General features: G+C 39.6%; 1 protein-coding gene across 2 annotated transcripts in view; it reads left to right on the top strand.

Moving 5' to 3' along the window:
• Positions 1-20521, top strand: part of plcd3a (phospholipase C, delta 3a) — a 28851-nt gene extending 8330 nt beyond the window's left edge. For both annotated transcript variants that reach the window (XM_082529042.1, XM_082529043.1), the window contains exons 2-15: positions 5511-5675; positions 9402-9630; positions 10468-10597; positions 11131-11356; positions 14056-14257; positions 14351-14495; positions 14716-14868; positions 14953-15105; positions 15200-15350; positions 15511-15627; positions 15782-15960; positions 18478-18613; positions 18940-19089; positions 19187-20521. In XM_082529042.1, the coding sequence (XP_082385168.1) occupies positions 5511-5675; positions 9402-9630; positions 10468-10597; positions 11131-11356; positions 14056-14257; positions 14351-14495; positions 14716-14868; positions 14953-15105; positions 15200-15350; positions 15511-15627; positions 15782-15960; positions 18478-18613; positions 18940-19089; positions 19187-19329 (2279 nt within the window). In that variant the 3' untranslated portion in view covers positions 19330-20521. The remainder of the gene's footprint in view (positions 1-5510; positions 5676-9401; positions 9631-10467; positions 10598-11130; positions 11357-14055; positions 14258-14350; positions 14496-14715; positions 14869-14952; positions 15106-15199; positions 15351-15510; positions 15628-15781; positions 15961-18477; positions 18614-18939; positions 19090-19186) is intronic.
• Positions 20522-21632: the final 1111 nt, after the last annotated feature.

Here is a 21632-nt window from a genome sequence, read left to right as displayed (position 1 = left end):
ATGAGTTAAAGGGAAGTTATGAACTGTTTCTGAGAGACAAATAACACCAGGATCCTTTTTTACGCTGACAGCTGGTAACTATGCAGGGGCGGATCTAGCAAAGTTTTGCCAGGGGGCCAGGTAGGGCATTAACAGGGAAAAGGGGGCACAAAGAAATATGTTCTTATTCTCATTTAAAATGTCTTGCTTTTATTAAATAATTATCTGAAGATTACAACCAAAGTTTTTATCTGACGTAAAATGTATAGAAATCATACATATACCAACAAGACAGTGTCCATCACTTTCACAACAGCGTCTGTTTTCATTCAAAGGCTTTATGGCTTTTCCTGTAATACCTGGGGGGCCGGTCTGTAGTCAAAATGCCCGGGCCAATTTTTTGTTCCAGTCCAGCCCTGGCCCTAAGTGAAAAAGCAACTGCTCCCGGAATCTAATAACTGGTTGTGCTACTTTGACAGGAACAACTGCAATCGAGCATTTGCAATAACTGACTGAGTCTTTCACGTCACTGTGGAGGAACTTTGGCCACCAGATTCAGGTCATGAACTGATGGCTGGATTTCATCTTTCAGGATTTTCTGGTAGAGAGCAGAGTCCAGGGGTCCATCAGTTTTAACAAAGCAGCCTCAGCCCGTTATACTACCATGATGTTCGTTTTATGAAATGCTGTTAGTTTTATAGCAGATCCAACAGGACTCATACCTTCCCGAAATGTTGTCTTGTCTGTACACAGAATATTATTTCCAGTCTTGGGGACCATCAAGATGTTTTCTGTCAAATGTGAGACAAGCCTGTGTGGTTTTCACCTTGGAACTGCCCCATGGATACTATTTTTGCCCAGTCTTGTAGATCATGGTGTGATAGGTTGCTTTTTGAGATTTTCTTTCTTAGACTACTCTACTTTGTCAGACAGGTTCTATGTAAATGATTTTTTGATTCACTGGGTCTGGTTGTAGTTAGGCCTGTGTTATATGTTGCTGTGTGGCATCCAGAGGTGTGGACCCAATATGCGGGTCTCAGATGGAGAACTGAAGCTGACAGCAGCTTTATTGCTGAATATGCAGGAAACAAGGATACAAGGAACTTAAACTGAACACACCGGGGAACACAGGTGAACTAAATCAGGCTAACAAGCAAAACTCAACACAACACACATAGGACAAGAGGCAGGAAACAAGCTCCAGACACACAAACTTGATCCAGGGAAGAAAATAAACAAATGGAGACAAGCCTGAGGGGATACGGCACTAAAACGACTGGACACGGAGAAACCAGACAGACAAGGGGACACGACTGGAGAAACAGACAGGGACCATGTGAAATAAAAAACAGGTGATGAAGTAAACAGGAAACAGAAATGCAGAGTAGACACAGACAAAAGTAAACAAATACAGAGACGGAGACTGGACACAAACAGACAGAGAAACAACCAAGGAAACAAGACTAAGACAGAGTGGACAAAAAAGGGAACTGACTCAACCAAAAAAGGGACTAAAAACTAGAATTATAAGCACTGGGTGGAAAAATACTAAACACCAAAGCACTAGGCAAATAAAAAGTTATCATTATAAGTAATAATCACATATAAATCCAGAAGCGAATCAAAAACTCACAAAACTCAAAACACACAGATTCTAACAGTCTACGTGTAGCTCTTGAAATAATTGAATTCACCTTTTCAAAACATAAAGTTAATCACAGTTCATTCATGGTTTAATGAGAGGGGCAGACTACTTCATCACATAGGGTCAGGTTGGTTTGGATAGCTTTTCATTCCCAGTTGCTTCTGCCATTAATGAATAATTTAGTCTCAGATAAGTCTTAAAGTCTGTTATGCTACAATAAAGGGCCTTTAAAATTTGCAATGCGTTTTTTCTTCATTGATTATATGGCCTGACCAGTTCCACAGCCAAGTGGTGATATATGCTTACTATCTAAGGCACCACTGAAATTGTGAATCTTGCATCTCCAGTGACGTTAATAGCGAGGAAACACTAATACGAGCAATACAGCTGGACAAACATTTTCACAAGCCGTCCATACTCCAGCTGTTATAGCAGCTTTCATTCCTGCTGCCTTTTGGCCTGCTCCTGCCCCCGGAGAGAAGTAAATCTACAAACTATCATGACTGAATTACATCTCATTGATCAGCTTTCTTTTAAACTGACAGTGGTTTATTCACCCTAAAGAAAACAGATAAATACTACTAAATGATAAAGTCATGGTTTTTTTAGATGATCCATGAACGCTTGACTCACACGCCAAATGCACCGGTCATTTTTTCCAAGGTTTGTATATATAACACAGCCCAAGGTTTTGGATATAAGCAAAGATGCGTTGAGCATATTTGTCCAAGTATTTGTTCAAGGTCAGTTTTCAAGTAAATAAGATGGCTGAATGAAAGGCAGGCATTTTTAAAACCAGCAAACACTCTCAAGCTCTCAAAAAGCTCAAAGGATAAACAGAAAAGGACTGAATAAAGCAGATAAACACGAAAGCAACTATAAAGTCACATTTTTTAAAAAATTAGGTGATGACATCTAAGTACTGAGACACATAAAAAAACCACATTTTATTTTACAATATTTCTGAGATTATTTCAAGATGGAGTGATATTTTAGTCAGGCCCCAATCACAGAGGCCTACAGATCAGTCTGTGACCATCTAATAGGGAAAAATGCATGTATTGTGCAACCAGTTGGCAAGCAGCTGGTGGGAGTTGCTAGTGTTAATTTGATTACAATGCTATACCAAAAACCTCATTTTGATTGCTTTCACTAGCAGTTTGCTGTGGTTACGGCAGTTTGGGTGTAAGATGGCAGCTTGTCTGTAAACACAAACTGCTTGCCAAGTGGTTGTGAAACTGTAATTGTGTTGCAAATTGGAAACGGACACCATTCACCTTCAAAGTCAAAGCTACACCTGTTGCAATGTGTTGGCTTCAGCGCTGACGTGGAACTTTTACTCTGGAGGTGAACGTTCTACATTTCTGGTTTCCACCACACTTTTTCAAATTTCACTACCATTTAGAGAGTATTTGCAGACAAATCAGCATCTTTCATGCAAACCACAGGTAACCACAATTAACTGCTAGCAACCAAAGCAATCACAACAAGGTTTTTGATAGAGCACCCTCTATCAAAACAACCAGAGGTTTCCAAAAGGTTGCCAAACACTCTCTAGGCCTAAGTGACTGATGGGTAAGATAGCTAGGCATGCTAAAGCTGCAGAAATGGCACATACTACAGTTCTGAAAATGTAAACAGTGGTTTAGGTTGAGTTAAGTCTCCAATGACTTTGTTTGGGTTTTTTAAAAAAGCATATCCTGTGTTATCCTCTTAATTTTCATTTACTCCAATATGAGGCTCAGTGGATTGCATGGATGTAATGAACATTTAGTCTCCCTAGTTATAAATGGGGGAAGAAAAAAAAGTTCTTGAGGAAATGGTGTGCGGACAGATTTGTTTCCTCTCACTGCCAGCGCTGCTGGCTTACTGATTTGCTCTGCAGGAAGAAATGAGCAAATAATAAAACAAGCGATTTAAAAAGAACAGGCTGTGTTTACAGGGCCAAAGGCTGATTGCTGTATGTAGCTGAAGTAAAAAGATGAGAACTGCCTTATTTTTTTAAAATGTTATTTTAGTATTATTTTAAAACTCTTTTATGCAATATCAAAATTAGCGACTTTTGATCAGTTTCCACCATCACAGTGTCTTAAAGCATGTTCAATCATCCAGGTAAGTAACTCCCAAAAGGTTGATTCTGTTCACCTGGTCGTTGCATTTTCAGTGTGAGAAATGTTTCATCACTCATCCAGGTGACTTCTTCAGTTTCAGCGGACTGAAGGTTTCCCCAACCTTATAAACAGTACACGGCACAATGACTGAAACTGATAATTTGCATATTAATGATCAAGGAGCTGACCTCACAGCCCATTGTTCAGTCAGAGGGCTAGTTTCAGTTATTGTGCAAATGTACTGTTTAAAAGGTTAAAAGTAATTAGAAATATCACAAAGCAGAGTAGCCACATGTGATTAAATTTTTTACACCTATTAGTAATGCTGATGAATCTATGCGTCATATGCAGTCAGTTTTAAAATGAGGTTCAAATATGTTTTGCAGCTCCACACAGAACTTGTTGGGCAAAAGTTATTCAATAATTGTTCTTTTGATAGTAACGGTTGTTGACCCCAGGATATGTCTCTACACTCCTTACATGGAATGACACAAAATTTTGTAGACCCTTTATGGCTTATTGTCACATTTGTAATGCCTCTGGCTGAATGTCATGAAGTGTACTTTAGAGGTGATCCCTTTTGCTTCATCTAGGTCAGACTTTTGATCAAAACCGATGAGATTCACATCAAACACGGGCAATGATGTCTTGAGCTTTTCACTGAAGTTAATGCATGTTGCATGCTAACAGTACGTACCCATAGTTCACTTCATAAATCCACTACAGACTCACATGCATAATTTGTGACTCTCCATAGGGTAGTTTTGTCTTAATTCAAACTGCTAATTGTGTCCTTATTGGAAATGATGATAACAACACACTAGCTGCTGCATTTAGCAAACATTTAACACTTGTCAAGCTACTGACCAAACTCGTTAGATATTCAGTGTAGAAGGTTGTGTGCATAAACTTTAAACAGCAGCACTTCAAGCCCTTATAGAAAACTTCTTCTGTCAGTCTTGATGCATAAACATAGTAAACATTATATTGTTTGCGTGGGTTCTCTGCAGGTACTCTGGCTTCCTCCCACAGTCCAAAGACATGCAGTTAGTGGAGTTCGGTTAATTGGTAACTCTAAAGTTGTGAACGTGAGTGCGAATGGTTGTCTGTCTTTATGTGTTAGCCCTGCGACAGACCAGCAACCTGTCTAGGTGGTACCCTGCCTCTTGCCCTAAGACAGCTGGGATAGGCTCCAGCCCCGCTGCGACCCTCAAAAGGATAAGAATGGAAGAGAATGGATGGATGAATCTGTAAGCACTGTCATTTTGTGCTAAGCACTTCAGTTAAAGCATTGCACTGTCATTTGTCTAAAATTTCATAAAAGTATGCCCTGTGAAGCTTGACTCACTAAATAACTGTCAGAAAAAAAAATCATACTGGAGTGTTTATTGAACCTTCTGACAAAAAAGAAAGAAATGAGATATCAGTTTGCATATGTGACTTTTAATTTCAGTATCAGTTTTACTGCATCTGGCGTTTGTGCAATCTATTGCCCAAAAATGTAATGTGCAATTAATTTTAAGTTTTGTTGATGATGATTTAGAGGTCTCAAAACACTGACATAAACTCCTGTATCAAATATAATATGTTTGGCATTAGAGTTAAGGAACTTGGGAAAACAGATGTGCACTTATGAACCTGATTAAACTGATCAAACAATAGGCATGTATGTGAAGACAAGCTGAACTTAAGTTGCTGATGATGCATTTGCACAGTGTCAACCAGAGTCATGCATGCATTAACAGCTCTGTTTTGTGAATGTGTGTATTCTCCAGGGCTTCATGAAAATGAGGACATACGCGTGATGATGGCAGGTTCCAGCATGCTGAAAGTTCGGTCTACAAGTTGGCAAAGGAACCGAAGCATGCGGCTGCTGGAGGACGGACTCACCGTGTGGTGCGAGTCCAAGAGCTCCCGCAAAGGCAAAGCCCAGCAGACATGTAAGTTTGTCTGAAATCCAGCTTTATGGTCAGAGTACTCTGTAAGGAGAGCTCAGTGTGTGGCGGGGTGGGGGGCTGGCTTGAGCAGACATCATGACCTAATGAAGAGGAGAAGTGGGGTAGTTATGAATAGGAGTTGAGGAGGAAAAGGAGCTTTGATTGTGAGCATGAGTGAACTAATACGATAAATAGAAAGGAAACTTAAGTAATGGAAGAGTGTACGTGAGAACAGCGCAAACTGAATTATATTTAAAGCAAGCAATGTAAGCGTCCCGCCATTAGTCCAATAGAAACTGAGATGTGATTCAGTGCGCTCATTCAGCCTGCACATTGTTTGGGGTTGTTGAGCTGCTTTATCTTGGCTCTGTCTTCTGCCCTCTCCCCTACTTTGCCCATTTAAAGACGGTTCTAGTTTCTCTGGTAACTGAGGAGGGTAATCATGTGATCTGTAGTGGTTATGACTTACCAATTCAAGCTTCCTAATATACATTTAATAGTCTTACTGACACTTAGACCTCCGACAGAAATGGGCATGAGCTCTTTGATGGGATCAGTTTATAATTTACCAGCGCATAAAACTGGATTTAGCTTCTGAGACTGAAAAGTAAAGCCAGTGCAGAAATTTCTTAAATGTGCATTTATTCCTTTAGTTTCAGAAAGCATTAAGATTATTTGAAAGTCCTCAATAGAACATTATGGTATCAGTAGCCTAATTTAAGTATTTTTTTAACAGAAAAAGCATGGTATGCTTCAGGGTGTGACTAACTTGTGATAGGCCCTTTAAATATCACTCCAGTGATTGTTTGACATGTGGAAGGAGAGTGTAGCTGCTCTCTAGAAAGTCAACACAGAGGAAACATGCCTGTAGGTTACCCTGGTTGAGAGTGGTAGGTCGAGATTCCCCCATGTTTGAATGTTTCACCTTGAAAAACAAACGTCAAGCTAATGATCAATGTCCAAGTTTAATTGAATTGAGTGTTTTCTGTTATAGCGGGTAAACAAAACTGATATTACATAGAATCCTATAGACTCAACTCCCACTTATGCAAGTTTGGGCCTGTTATCACTCTTTGCACAAACTCCTTAAGGTTATGTACACAAGGTGAAAAACAAGATAAGTTATAGTTGGAGGTTTGCAAGTTGCTTAAGGGTAAAATTAAACTGCAAAAGCAGATGAGATTGTTTTGGGTTTTTTTTTTGCTGTTAATATTTATTTTCAATTCTTTTAGCGATCGGACCTCCTTGAGTACCTAAAGCATCTTTTGCAAAGCACCATTTTCAGTAATAAAATAGTGGGGAAGAAGTTAGTAGACTTTATACTTAATTTCACAGCTCATCCATTATATTATGTAATGTTATTATAATGCCTTGCTTTTCAGCCCACTGTTTTAAACAACTAGTCATGTAGTAGCTATATTAGGATGTTGTGCCAAAGCACACAGGGGAAAGATAGTAATGTCTTTTATCTAGTTATTCAGGGAATCAATTCATGGATGTCAGCGCAGTATGTAGGACACAAATCTTGTTCAGAGCGCAACTCTTCTGTCATGGCATCAGAGGGTTGGACTGATGGCCTAAATTACCGAAGCACAATTCCTGGAAGAGTTAATGAAAGTAAAAGAGCAAAAGAGACTTCGCAGCAGCATCTGTTCAGTCTCCCATTCCATTTAGGTCTTTGTAGCTAATTCTTTCTGTTGAAATGAAAATTTACTTCAAGGTGGAAAGCTTTGAGCACGTAATATGAGATCAGCTTTGTTTTCTCCCTTGTTGCCTGACCTTTGGCTCTCCCACCTCTGTGCTGTTTGTGATCTCCACCCTTATGTTAGAATGCAGTTTAATCCTAACCCTTGCCGCTTGTCTCACAGCGTGTGTGGTTGGGCAGGTTTGTGGGTCAATGGGTGTGAAGGCCGTTTTGATTGTGCCAGCCATGCCGCAAATAGACACAGAGCGGCCGAGCTGCAGCGTGTAACACTCCATAGAATGATGACATCAAGCAGCGTGAGAACAGAGTGACCACTTAAGACACTGGCAGGCTGCTGAGGACCAAATCTCTGTACGGGATAAAGGTCTGGCTCTCTTCCCTCTTTCTAGTCTCCCAGGTCTGATTTGATCTAATGTCTGAAGTTCAGGGTTGCGTGTGATCCTGGCGTAATATACACCACCTGACCACAAAGGAAGAATGCGGAGTAATTTCGAAGAGGTGGATTGCAGAGGCTTTTATGACCTCTAGCAAGAGAATGAGGTTATTGTCAGAGAATACTTATTGCCCAGCAGGCATCTCAGTGCAGAAGCAGAAGAGCTCCTGTGCTGAATAAAGTTCTAGTGTTAGAATAAACTAGGAGACACTGTGTGTTAGTGTCAGCCTGTTTCCTCCCCTTGTTTATAGTTGTAAATCTGAGGTTTTTTCCCGGGCCAAAAATGAAGACTTGCAGTGCAGTGCACTTATGCTCTTTAGGATGTTGAATTGTTGAGATTCAAAATGTAAAAATGCATATGCATATTTTGGGGAAAAAAACGCCTTTCCCCTTTTTGAGCTGGAAAAAATAAAAACAAATAACGTAAATCCTATATTTCCTTACTAAAGTACAAAGAGCATATAAAATGTTAAAACTTACAATGCTTATGAATTTTTAAGTTTTGAAGCCAACCCCTTGTGAATATGGGAGTTTCTTCTTCTTCTTCTTCTTCTTCTTCTTCTTCTTCTACTTCTACTACTTCTACTATTTCTTCTACTTCTTCTTCTTCTTCTACTTCTTCTTTGGAATGCCAAAAGCTTTTAATGACTCACTGGTCTGAACTGTGGACAGACTGGATTCACAACCGGCTTAACAGAGTGATGTTGTGCAGAATGCAGAACATGTTTGCTACCGTCATGCTAAAATAAAAAAGACCTCGTTGCTGGTTATTTATATTCTTTTTAGGTGTGGTCCTTTGGGTGCAGATATGTTTTGGGGCTGTCTTAATATTATGATGATGTGATGTACCGTACATCCAGCTGCTCCTTTATTTCCCACACCCCTCCCATTTATCCCAGGTTGGAGCTGGCAATAGGACACTACTTTTGACCCCTGGTGGTTGGGTTTTGTGTTTCCTCCTGATTGTGAACATGTAGGGCAAATGTGCTATTTGCTGTGCTACGGAAAATGTATTTACGGTAATTGAGAAATCCCTTAATTATTTTTTACTTTTAGATTAAGGAAATAGCCCATTTGAACTTTGCTGAATATAATAATTTTCTTGGTAATTCTTAGTCAGGCAGGTGGAGAGCCGCTGCAGGTGGCATCCACACAACCTTTTGAAAAATAATAATAAATAAATAAAACTTTGAATAAATAGGTTTTAATTTTATAGGGAGGGGGGGGCACAAGACAAGATTTCATATATATTTTGCACTATATTTTATCTGATACTGAATGGCCTCTAGCAGCACAGTTAGATTTCTTTTTTTCATGTCTCATACTTTAAATGAAGCCTGATTCTCAAGCTGTCAGTACAGGAACCTCACACTGAAGGTCTAAGTCATTACTCTCATGTCATTTTTTGTTTTTTTTGTTTTAAAATTAGTCTGCTGACGAACATGTGTGGATATAATATGTTTCGCAGTCTCATTAATGTGTCACTCGCATTCTCTAAAAACGCCTCACACTTGACCTTTAGCTGCTTCTTGTGCAACCATGGTCTCCTGCTGAAGCAGTTTACTCATCGATATTATCGCTCCTGTCCCAGTTGCAGTGACGGAGGTGGAGTGTGTGTGTGAAGGCTACCAGTCGGAGGCACTGAGGCGGCTGTCTGGAACCCTACCAGAGAACCAGTGCTTCACAGTGGTCTTCAAAGGAGCCAGGAAGAGCCTGGACCTGAAGTGCCCCACTGCAGAGGAAGCTCAGCACTGGGTGCGAGGTCTCCGCATGTTAAAGGAGCGAGTGGCCAGAATGAGTCAGAAGGAAAAACTGGACCAATATCCTGCCCAATTTCCAATATGCTAGAATAAATATAGCATAGCTGAGGCAGCATTGCTATGGTGACTGACTCTGCTGTCACATGTACCGTCCTACGTACACAGCATAGCTAAGGTGAGAGGTAATTGCTCGACAAAAAAGCCCTGTCTAAATATAGGCCTGCTATCACTCTTAATTATAATCTCTCATAGCCAGAGGAAAATAGCAGTGTAGTGTTCAGGTAGAGTATAAGATCTTCCCCGTTGCTCTGTTTGTTTCTCATTTTGTTTTCATTGTGAAATAAAACTCATGTCAAGTGCAGCAAGTGCTTTTCACTTAATGTGGCTGTGCAAGGACACCATAAACTATCAACAGGTTAAAAATTGACATTGAATTGTAAATGGCTTTTGCTTTAATGGTCCAACACAATGTGAAAAGCACTAAATGCATAAAGATGAGTCAGTTGCTGATAGTTATCGTGTCAAAAGGCTATAGCATTATCAGTCTGGAAAAACACTAAGAGACAATTCCAGTATCTGTTTTGGAAGATGATGCTTTACTTGACTCAGTTTCAAATCAAATTCATGTACCAAATATGCATTTTGTCCTTTAATTCTTGCTAGAAAGGGTGAGTATGAAAAGGAAAAATACAGACCCTTTCAATAACAGCAGGATAGAATAAAAAAGAGATCAAATATAAGAAAAAGGAGGTTTAGCAAAAATAACCTCCCTTGGGAAAAGAGCAGGTATTAAGTGGATTTATAACAAATAAAACCCAGTAACATCCCATATAAAAGTACCGTCTTAACAGTTTGACTCTATGCTTTAGTCTTGCTTGATTTCTTAACTCCCTACACTTGGATTCGGGGGTACCTCAAGCGAGCAGATCAGAACAACGACGGCAAGATGAGCTACGATGAGGTCAAACGGCTGCTGCTGATGATCAACATTGACGTGAGCGAGCAATATGCCCGCTGCTTATTCAAGGTCAGAGTCATGTGATGTTTTAGTACCTGTATGCTCATTAAACTGCAGCACTGAGTGTAAAGAAGTGAGGGAATTACAGAGCTGTAGAGTTGTTGCTATCTGGTTAAGGAGGTGTCATTTTACTCGGACACCCTGGAGTCCAGAGTCTGTGTTCAATTACCAACCCCAGCAGCAAGCCAACCACCAGCCTCACTCCACATCTTTACCCCCTCCCTCTTATCTTCCCCACAACAAATCACGAGCCATTTATTTCTCTTTTGTGCAGGGATTACTACCTGCTATGTCCCTCACTTCACTATTATGGCAGAATTGTTAGTGTTATTCTTCTTCTCTGTGCAGCTTACAGTGCAAAGAAGCATGTTTTCAACGTAGGTGCGCACAGCTGCGTTGAATTATTATAGAGGTGCTTTTCCCACAGGGAGTTTGATGCACTCCCAAAATAAAAGTGAACAGCCTTTGATATTGTCTATTTTCTTCTCTGTGTGTTCACTTTCTTGGCTCTTTTTAACACACACCTTTTCTGTGCATCTCAGCGGTGTGACCAATCTGGCGATGGCCGCCTGGATCACACAGAAATTGAAGAGTTCTGCAGGGAGCTGCTGCGACGGCCTGAGCTAGATGCCGTGTTTAGACACTATTCAAGTAAAGGTAGCGTGCTCTCCACTGCTGAGCTGCGTGATTTCCTGGGAGATCAAGGGGAGGACGCGTCGCTGGATCATGCTCGAAGTCTTATACTCACCTATGAGCTCAATGACCGGGGTAAGTTGTAAAAGCAGTCATTAAAGGACTCAAAGGAGGAACCCAAAATATTTATATATAAATACATTCTGAATGTGACTTTTGATGCCGTCTCCATACAAAAGAAATAGCGATTTAGCCTATCACCATAAAATCTGAGGCACAATCCTGCTGCTGTGCAAAAAAAGCAATCCAGCAGTGAGAGCTCGTTGTTTTAAGAAAGAAAAGTTGTGCTTTGCTTCGCTTTTCTTATCACTGAGTTATTATAATTCAGCCATAATGACAGTACTGATTATACTGTATGTGCACTCACTAACCATTTTATTAGGGATGCCTTCTTAGTACCTGTTTCGGCCTCCTTCTATGTAGCATTGATTCAAGAATGTTCAGGAAACAATCTTCATTTTTGGTCATGATGACATTCCTGCAGATCTGTCAGCTGCACATCCAAAATAGAAATCTCTCCTTCCACCACATCCTAAAGGTGCTCTTTCCGTGACTTTGAGAGTGAACTCATTGTCATGCTCAAGAAACAGTCTGACATGATCTGAGATTTGTGACATAAAGGGGCATAAAGGGATAGAAGTATTGTGTTTGAGAGAAACATATTACGGAAAAAAAGCTATTTATTTATTTTAATCTTCTGTCCCTCACAATGGACATGGGGTCATGTTTAATTACAGAATGAATGATATTGGTTCCATTTCTGAAAAAAAGAAGAAGAAGGAAACAAATCTGAGCATTAAAACATCATTTTAACATGTAACCTATCAACATCACGCTTTTTATTAAACTTCATTGTGTACACCTAATACTTACCTCAACCGGGCTTTTTAGGTCTCATCACCCAAAGCATTAATAGTGATCAGGAATGGTATGACAGAGAGGCTCCTTGCATGAGTTCCTTAGATTGCATTATATATATCTATTAAAATATAGATTTAGTGTGCATATAACTCTACACTCTAAAAAAGCCTTGTAAACCTTGTATGTTTATAAGAGGTCTACATGAAACGGTACATTTGGAGCCTAGGTTATGAGTTGTGCCTGTTTGTAATTTGTTTATCTGTCTCTGGTTTGTGCACACCAACATTGGATTTCTTTTTTTCCTATAACCTAGTTATCTATTTTCAGAGGCCCACCTGTTTGGTGGTTGTGGCCAGTGTTGTCCTGTTTACATGTCTCATGCTAAAAACCAACTTCAGCCTAATTTTGGTGTCATTTAAACTGAGTTGAACTAATTGTTAAATACAGGAAAAGTAAAGCTGAATGCATTTCTACCATATTATATATCATTAATTATGTAAATCAACAGGATAAAAGAAGAAATCAAACTTTAAGCAACTTTAGGCCTGATTCTCTTTCCACAATTTTGAGCTTTTTTTCCTCCATCTGTCTTCTGCTATCTAAATGATGGACATGAAAACGTGAGGTAGTAAGTTCTGCTGTCCACTGTAAAGGACACTGAATAAGTTTTGTTCATGAAAACAGTAAAATTACTAAACATATCAGAGTTGATACTCTTAAACTGAGGAAACCTTTTAATTTTCTTTTAGCAATAATGTCATAACATCTGTTTAAAAAAATCAAAATTATCCCAGCTGTCATTTGGGAAAAGGCAGACTACACCCTGGATTGGTCAGTACAACTAATTCCCTTGACAATAATTACTGTAAACAAGAAATAATATTAACCACAAGAAGAATGTAGTTATGACTCAACTGTATGACAGAATTTAGTTTCAAATTAAGACAAGAAATTATTCCTTAGATTGGATATATATATTTAATAGAATATAACTTTTTATAAACCTCTTATGTTATTGGGGTGCGACCGTGGCTCAGGGGTTTGGGAGGCGTATCTGTAACCGGAAGGTCGGCGGTTCAATCCCTGGGCTCTCTGTCCTGGTCGTTGTGTCCTTGGGCAAGACACTTTACCCTACCGTCTACTGGCCAGAGGAGCCGATGGCGCGATATGGCAGCCTCGCTTCTGTCAGTCTTCCCCAGGGCAGCTGTGGCTACAACCGTAGCTTGCCTCCACCAGTGTGTGAATGCGCAAATGAATGAATAGTGGTATTGTAAAGCGCTTTGGGTGCCTTGAAAAGCGCTATATAAATCCAATCCATTATTATTATTATGTTCATGAGAGGTCTCAATAAAAAAAAAAAAATAGTACATTTGCAGCCTAGGTTATCTGAGTTGTGCCGGTTTGTGATTTGTTTATCTGTCTCTGGTTTGTGCACACCAACATTGTTTTTTTGTTTTTTTTTTCTAAAACTTGGTTATCTATTTTCAGAGGCCCACCTGTTTGGTGGTTGTGACCAGTGTTGTCCTGTTTTAATGTTGCATGCTAAAAACCAACTGCAACCTAATTTTGGTGTCAATTAAACTGAATTGAATTCAACTGATTGTTAAAGACAGGAAAAGTTAAGTTTGATGCACTTATATCATAATATATATTATTAATTATGTAAATTAACAGCATAAAAGAAGAAATAATACTTCTGGCAACTCTAGGTCTGATTCCCTTTCCACAGTTTTGAGCTTTCTTCCTCATGCTGTCCTCTGCTTCCTAAATGATATACATAGGCTGATATGTTATGCCATTTCACGTCTTCCATGTATCCCTGCTTTCTTTTTACTTGTTTAAAGCCCTTCGTTATCCTGTTAAATCCACTTAAAGATTACAAATTGATGGAAATAAAATACCATTTATTACAGCTCAGAAGAACCTGCTCATGACACAAAATGGTTTCACCATGTACATGCTGTCTCTGGAGAATGATGTCTTCAACCCTAACCATGCCAGAGTTTACCAGGACATGACCCACCCCCTGGCCCATTACTTCATCTCCTCGTCACACAACACTTACCTTACCAAGGACCAAGTCACCGGTGCGAGCAGCACTGAGCCGTACATGAGGTATTGAGACAGAGAAGAATGCAACATTGGCCCTCAGTCAGTCTAGTGAGATATGTGCCTGTGGTTTCAAATGAATAAATCTGTCACTGTCAGGGCTCTAATTCAGGGCTGCCGCTGTGTGGAGCTAGACTGCTGGGATGGAGATAAAGGTGAACCCGTCATCTACCACGGGCACACACTCACCTCCAAAGTGCCCTTTAAGGAAGTCATTGAAACCATCGGTCAGTATGCCTTCAAGGTAAGAGATTTTGTAGCTTTCACTCATGGAAATATGCAGTTATGCGTTGTGCTTACAGCTGTGCCAACCCACTGCACTTCTTTTGGTTATACACCTGACTCTGAGGCAATCCTGTGGTATTTTGTATAGTATTATACTCTTGGGTTTTGCATTGCTATAATGTGATCTAATTGCATTTTAACGGCTTAGCATAAGAGTTTTCCTGTGTTTCTCCCTGCAGACGTCCCCATACCCTCTAATCCTGTCCTTGGAGAATCACTGTTCTGTGGAGCAGCAGGCTGTCATGGACAAACACCTCCGTAATATCCTGGGCAAAAAACTGCTCACAGAGCCTCTCAGTGACCAGGCACTGAGAGACCTGCCTTCTCCCGAAGTACAACAACCACACACATAGAAGCACAGCTGGACCCATTTGCCTTTCTAATAAAGTAATTTATTCCAATGGCATTCCTTGCAGGAGCTTAAGGGGCGCATTTTGGTAAAAGGAAAGAAACACACTCCTCACCTGGGTGAGCTGGTGAAGAACAGCAGCTGCACCAGCTTCTCTTCGAGCTCTGAAGATGAACTAGCCAGCAGCATTAAGAGCACACCCATGAAGGATCCTGCAAAGGTCAGTTCAAGAAAGGCTTGTTATTGAGTCGTGGAAGCTGTTAACACAAACGCTTTAGTTAATTGACCAATTTTCTTTGCATTGCCTTTTCCAGGTCCGTTCGAAACTGTGCCCCGAGCTATCCGACCTGGTGGTTTACTGCAAGAGTGTCCCCTTCCGTGGGTTTGGAAATGTGTCTGAAAAACCGCCAAATGAAATGTCTTCTTTCTCTGAAAACGATGCCCTCAAGCACATCAAAGAGTCTGGTACAATAGTGGAGATAATTGCATCTTGACATCAGATAGAGAAATTCAAAAAGTTTGCCAGCATCGTGTCTTTTGTGCAGCTGGTTCAGCTGGTTCTACAGAAATTATAATTAGCCCTCAACGTATCATGGCTTGTGGATTTCTGTCTTTTTATTTACAGGGAAGCTTTTTGTAAGACACAACAGCAGGCAGCTGAGCCGGATCTACCCTTGTGGCCAGCGCCTTCAATCATCCAACTATGATCCTCAGGAAATGTGGAACTGTGGATGCCAGCTGGGTTGGTACTCCACACTGAAAGCTACGCTTTTTAAAAACCCAGAGACGTGTTTTATTTCTGTAAACTTACTGTTATGTCACATGTAACCTGCTGACATCTCTGATTCCGTTAATTTAATCCCGTGTCCCTCCACTTTCCTCTTTCTGCCGTTAAGTGGCTCTAAACTTCCAGACGGCTGGGGAGCAAATGGACCTGAACCAGGGCCGCTTCCTCGCAAATGGTCACTGTGGATACGTCCTCAAACCCAGCTTCCTGTGCAGCCCCACATCCAACTTTAACCCAGAAAACACGGGAGGAGGCCCCGGTCATACCCCGACTCAGCTGACTATACGAGTGAGTAACTGTTACTAAGTTAAGGGAAATGAACATTATAGATAGATAGATAGATAGATAGATAGATAGATAGATAGATAGATAGATAGATAGATAGATAGATAGATAGATAGATAGATACACAAAAATCCAAAAATTTTAATAACCACAATATATGTGATGAAGTTTTTCCAAAGTTTCGTTCAGATGTGCCTACCTGTTAAGGAGGAGATGGACGTTATAGTAAGATTTCTGTACCGCTGTTCTAAAATTAACATAAAAAGTAAGGAAATTAGTGTTTGGTTGATTATTTCTTTGTGGTAACAATACTTCTTGGTAATAAATCTTATATACCACTGGAAGGATACCACATTTGTAAGGAAAATGCATTTGTGGGTTGAGCAGTAGTGTTGAGAATGTGGGTTGCACTCATGAAAAACTTGCCAAATCTTCTCTGCCAACGCCAAACAGCTTATTCTGCTAATAACTCTTGTTTGGTGTTATTTGTTGGATTGGATAATTGAATTATGAAGAAACAAGACATATTGGTAGTTTAACAGCAGTAAATGCTGGTTGAAAAATGTCATCCCATCCCACAGCAGTGTGCGACCAAGCTGGTCACCAACATGAGGAGTTAGAGACAAATAAAGAGACCTTCCAACGGTATACAGGGAGTGCAGAATTATTAGGCAAGTTGTATTTTTGAGGAATAATGTTATTATTGAACAACAACCATGTTCTCAATGAACCCAAAAAACTCATTAATATCAAAGCTGAATGTTTTTGGAAGTAGTTTTTAGTTTTAGCCATTTTAGGGGGATATCTGTGTGTGCAGGTGACTATTACTGTGCATAATTATTAGGCAACTTAACAAAAAACAAATATATACCCATTTCAATTATTTATTTTTACCAGTGACACCAATATAACATCTCCACATTCACAAATATACATTTCTGACATTCAAAAACAAAACAAAAACAAATCAGCGACCAATATAGCCACCTTTCTTTGCAAGGACACTCAAAAGCCTGCCATCCATGGATTCTGTCAGTGTTTTGATCTGTTCACCATCAACATTGCGTGCAGCAGCAACCACAGCCTCCCAGACACTGTTCAGAGAGGTGTACTGTTTTCCCTCCTTGTAAATCTCACATTTGATGATGGACCACAGGTTCTCAATGGAGTTCAGATCAGGTGAACAAGGAGGCCATGTCATTAGTTTTTCTTCTTTTATACCCTTTCTTGCCAGCCACGCTGTGGAGTACTTGGACGCGTGTGATGGAGCATTGTCCTGCATGAAAATCATGTTTTTCTTGAAGGATGCAGACTTCTTCCTGTACCACTGCTTGAAGAAGGTGTCTTCTAGAAACTGGCAGTAGGACTGGGAGTTGAGCTTGACTCCATCCTCAACCCGAAAAGGCCCCACAAGCTCATCTTTGATGATACCAGCCCAAACCAGTACTCCACCTCCACCTTGCTGGCGTCTGAGTCGGACTGGAGCTCTCTGCCCTTTACCAATCCAGCCACGGGCCCATCCATCTGGCCCATCAAGACTCACTCTCATTTCATCAGTCCATAAAACCTTAGAAAAACCAGTCTTGAGATATTTCTTGGCCCAGTCTTGACGTTTCAGCTTGTGTGTCTTGTTCAGTGGTGGTCGTCTTTCAGCCTTTCTTACCTTGGCCATGTCTCTGAGTATTGCACACCTTGTGCTTTTGGGCACTCCAGTGATGTTGCAGCTCTGAAATATGGCCAAACTGGTGGCAAGTGGCATCTTGGCAGCTGCACGCTTGACTTTTCTCAGTTCATGGGCAGTTATTTTGCAACTTGGTTTTTCCACACGCTTCTTGCGACCCTGTTGACTATTTTGAATGAAACGCTTGATTGTTCGATGATCACGCTTCAGAAGCTTTGCAATTTTGAGACTGCTGCATCCCTCTGCAAGATATCTCACTATTTTTGACTTTTCTGAGCCTGTCAAGTCCTTCTTTTGACCCATTTTGCCAAAGGAAAGGACGTTGCCTAATAATTATGCACACCTGATATAGGGTGTTGATGTCATTAGACCACACCCCTTCTCATTACAGAGTTGCACATCACCTAATATGCTTAATTGGTAGTAGGCTTTCGAGCCTATACAGCTTGGAGTAAGACAACATGCATGAAGAGGATGATGTGGACAAAATACTCATTTGCCTAATAATTCTGCACTCCCTGTAGGATTTATTGCTAAGAAGTATTGTTAGAAGAAAAAGGAAGTTTCCTTCCTTTTTGTGGCAAGTTTATTTTTCATAGTGTCATTTAGTTCTTGTTATTACTGTCCATACTTCAATTTTTTTCATAGAGGAGAGGCCATCCTCTGTTGTTCCTCTGGAAGAGTTCCCTTATGTCTAAACTAGAGTCTAAACATAGAGCTATTGTGTGCTATCCAGATTGTCAGATTTTGCAAAAAAGTTGCCTCCAATAGACTTTTTTTTATACATTTCTAATGATAATTTCATGCACACAATGATGAATTATGTTTTGCTTTTTCAGATAATATCTGCACAACAGCTGCCAAAAATCAACACAGAGAAGGCGAGCTCCATTGTGGACCCACTAGTGTGGGTGGAAATTCATGGGGTGGCTATTGATAAAGCAAAACAAAAAACCCACCGCATTGACAACAATGGTAATATTTATTTATTTATTTATTTATCCACAACAATAAAATTTTAAAAATACATTTTTATATGTATTTTTTTTTTTGCAGAGTGATAATATATATGTTATCTATGTATATTTAAATTCAATGCAGGCATTTCTGTAAATCAGTGTTACTTTTATAATGCAGTGACAGGAGACAAGAGATGATGTCAGAAAGCTTCTTTGTACCTTATTCAAATCTTGGAATATATACTTGTGTAGGAGTCTTTTCAATCCAATGCCATGATTAGTTTGTTTGAACGGTTTAATGCACCAGATGGTGTATTTACAGCTCTTGTGCGCCCTCTGCAGGTTTCAACCCTCGCTGGGACTGTACTCTGAGCTTCCAGCTGCAGGTCCCTGAGCTGGCCCTGGTGCGGTTTGTAGTGGAGGACCACGATCATGCTGCCAAAAATGACTTTGTGGGGCAGTTCACTTTACCTTTTACAAGCTTTCGCATAGGTGCTTATTAAGATTTAGTCTACAAGTCAGTCTTCACTCTCAGATGTTCTTTTTAATATGTGTCATACTCTTTTTTTTGTTTCTTCTCCCCACCCAGGTTATCGACATATTCACTTACTGAAGGCAGATGGTTCTAGCCTTTCTCCTGCTACACTCTTTATCCATGTCAAAGTGACTCGCAGAGGTGTTCCTGTCAAAACTATGGCTGAGCGTATTGCCGCTGCCAAAGGCAAAGCGTGACACACATCTGAACAAGACAATCAGATATCTGGACAATGAAGGACCTTGGAAGGAGGAGCTCCGAGTGTAAACAGACAGAGACAGAATGCTGCCGTTGTCTTACAGTTCAGACCCCAAGTGGTCCAGTTTGCACAAAACCACTTCCCAGTGCTTGAAGAAAGGTGTCTGTCAGAGATGGACACATGCCCTCTGGTGACTGTAATTCATAACAAAAAAATGTAGAAAAAGGGACTGTTAGAGAGAATGAAGATCATTTATTTTATGTCATCATTTTATTTTTTAACATGTTTTTTTAACTTGAAGAATAATGATCGCTTAAGTAAAATAGCACTTCTTAAATTGATGCTATAACAGAATTGCAATGAGATGTAAACCAAGTGTAACTAACTGTGTTTGACAATATACATAAACATCAGTGTTTTAGATGTTATTATTGGCACCATTAACTGTGCTGTAATACAGATTTAATTTTGTGTTAGTGAGTGCCCCAGGGCGCCATGGCCCATGCTGCCCAGGTACAAGTACTTGATACTCCAGATATCTGGGCACTTTTTTAAATTCTGTCTGGAAGACAAATTCTAACATATTCTTACATCTTCCAGCAGAACATGACAGACTTAACTTGCAAAGATAAGCTTTTTTCTTAAATGTGTTGTATTTTATCTTAGCATCATTTCACATATGTTCAAATGTGCTTGTTTAAAATCATATTTGACTTTTAACGATACAGTATTTCCATATAAGCTTCTTTCATTTTGTCAACTTTTGTCTTCGTATTCAGATCTAGAAAAAAATGCTGTTAAAAACTAATTGCATCAATCTAATACAACCACTAATTACTCCAGGCTACAGTGAATCTTTTAATACTCTTATAAGGAGGTTCACTGATAATAAAATGGTCCAGCGATGAAAAGTAATTACTGTAATTACAGTTTTAATGGTCACGCTGGTTTTTGAGAAGAATGTAATATGTATTTAATAGTGGGTGAAGTAAAACTTTGCTCTCTTAATGTTTAATATAGAAGCTGTGGGATGCGTTTGAGTGGTTATGTTTGCAAGAAAAATGTTTTTATAAAGCACTTCTAACAATTTTTTTCACATGCTGTCAAAAGATACAAGTGTCTGTTTTAGTTTCAAAAGTCCACAGTGTTGTGTGTGGACACCTGACACTTTAATAAATGCATAACCAGAAGGTTCTAATCTGTGAATTTTTGTCTGACTTTTCTGTGGTACTCTAAAGCTGTCAGCCTAAAACATGATAAATCTTTATATTCCAACATTAGAACTATCAATGGATATGTCCCTGCCTGATTAGGCCAAAAGTAAAGACAAAAAAAATGAAAACTCTTAGCAATATTTATGAAATTTCACATTACACAGCATGGCAGCAATTTCTCCAACAACTGGACTTCTTTTGTTTCCGAGCATCTCCGTGAATTATGAGTTAATCCACCCACTGAATATTTTGTGGTAAACTTAATTAAATACAAAAACACACACACAGTGGGTTGTGAATGTCAGTCAGCAACACCACAATGACAGAAAAATGAGGTCAGTATTAGTAGTTTTCCCCCTTCAAGAAATATGTTGCTAAAAAGTCTAAAATTAACGCTAAAATCATCACAGATATGTTTTTAACATCAGCAGAAATGGTTCAAAAATACACCTCAAATATATTAATATAGTCCCTGTTGATATTTAGGTCAAAATGTTGCATTGCTAACAAAAAGTAATCACACACGGCTCTCTGAAATAATCATTAGCAAATATAATCATGTTATCGTCTCATATGACTGCCACGATTTCTTATACTGTGTATGTTGCAACTCTGTGGGTATTTTGTCCAACTGTTGTTGCCGTAGCTGTAGCTCCATTGCTGTAGTAATTATTGTTAAACACCGTGTCACTACTTTTAATGTATTCATGCAAAACGTCAATAGAAGAATATCCTGTTAGCTTACTTTATGCAAAAACTGGGTTCTTTAATGCTCCTATCAGGGTTTATTTATTATGAAAATAGATTAGATGTGGGCCTAAAAGGTTTTGGCTGCTTTGGAGGCGCTAATCACTACGCAGACTACGTAAAAGAACAGCTAATGTACATTTTTACCTAACTGTTAGTGCATTTTAACTGACTTTCAAATAAGAAATATCAACGCCACAATGCTTAATCTACTCAGATGGTCTCATTAAATAATCCACCTAAATCTGAACATGACTTTGCCTTCTTACTCACCCTGCTGTAATATTAATTTATTAGGCCTCAGATTATCTTGCAAGATTCACCATTTTACACGTGTTTC

This window comes from Aulonocara stuartgranti (assembly GCF_965226115.1).
Source record: "Aulonocara stuartgranti genome assembly, chromosome: 4".
Taxonomy (NCBI): Eukaryota; Metazoa; Chordata; class Actinopteri; order Cichliformes; family Cichlidae; genus Aulonocara; species Aulonocara stuartgranti.
Note: the sequence above shows the minus strand (reverse complement) of the source record. Positions and strands in the feature narration are given on the sequence as shown.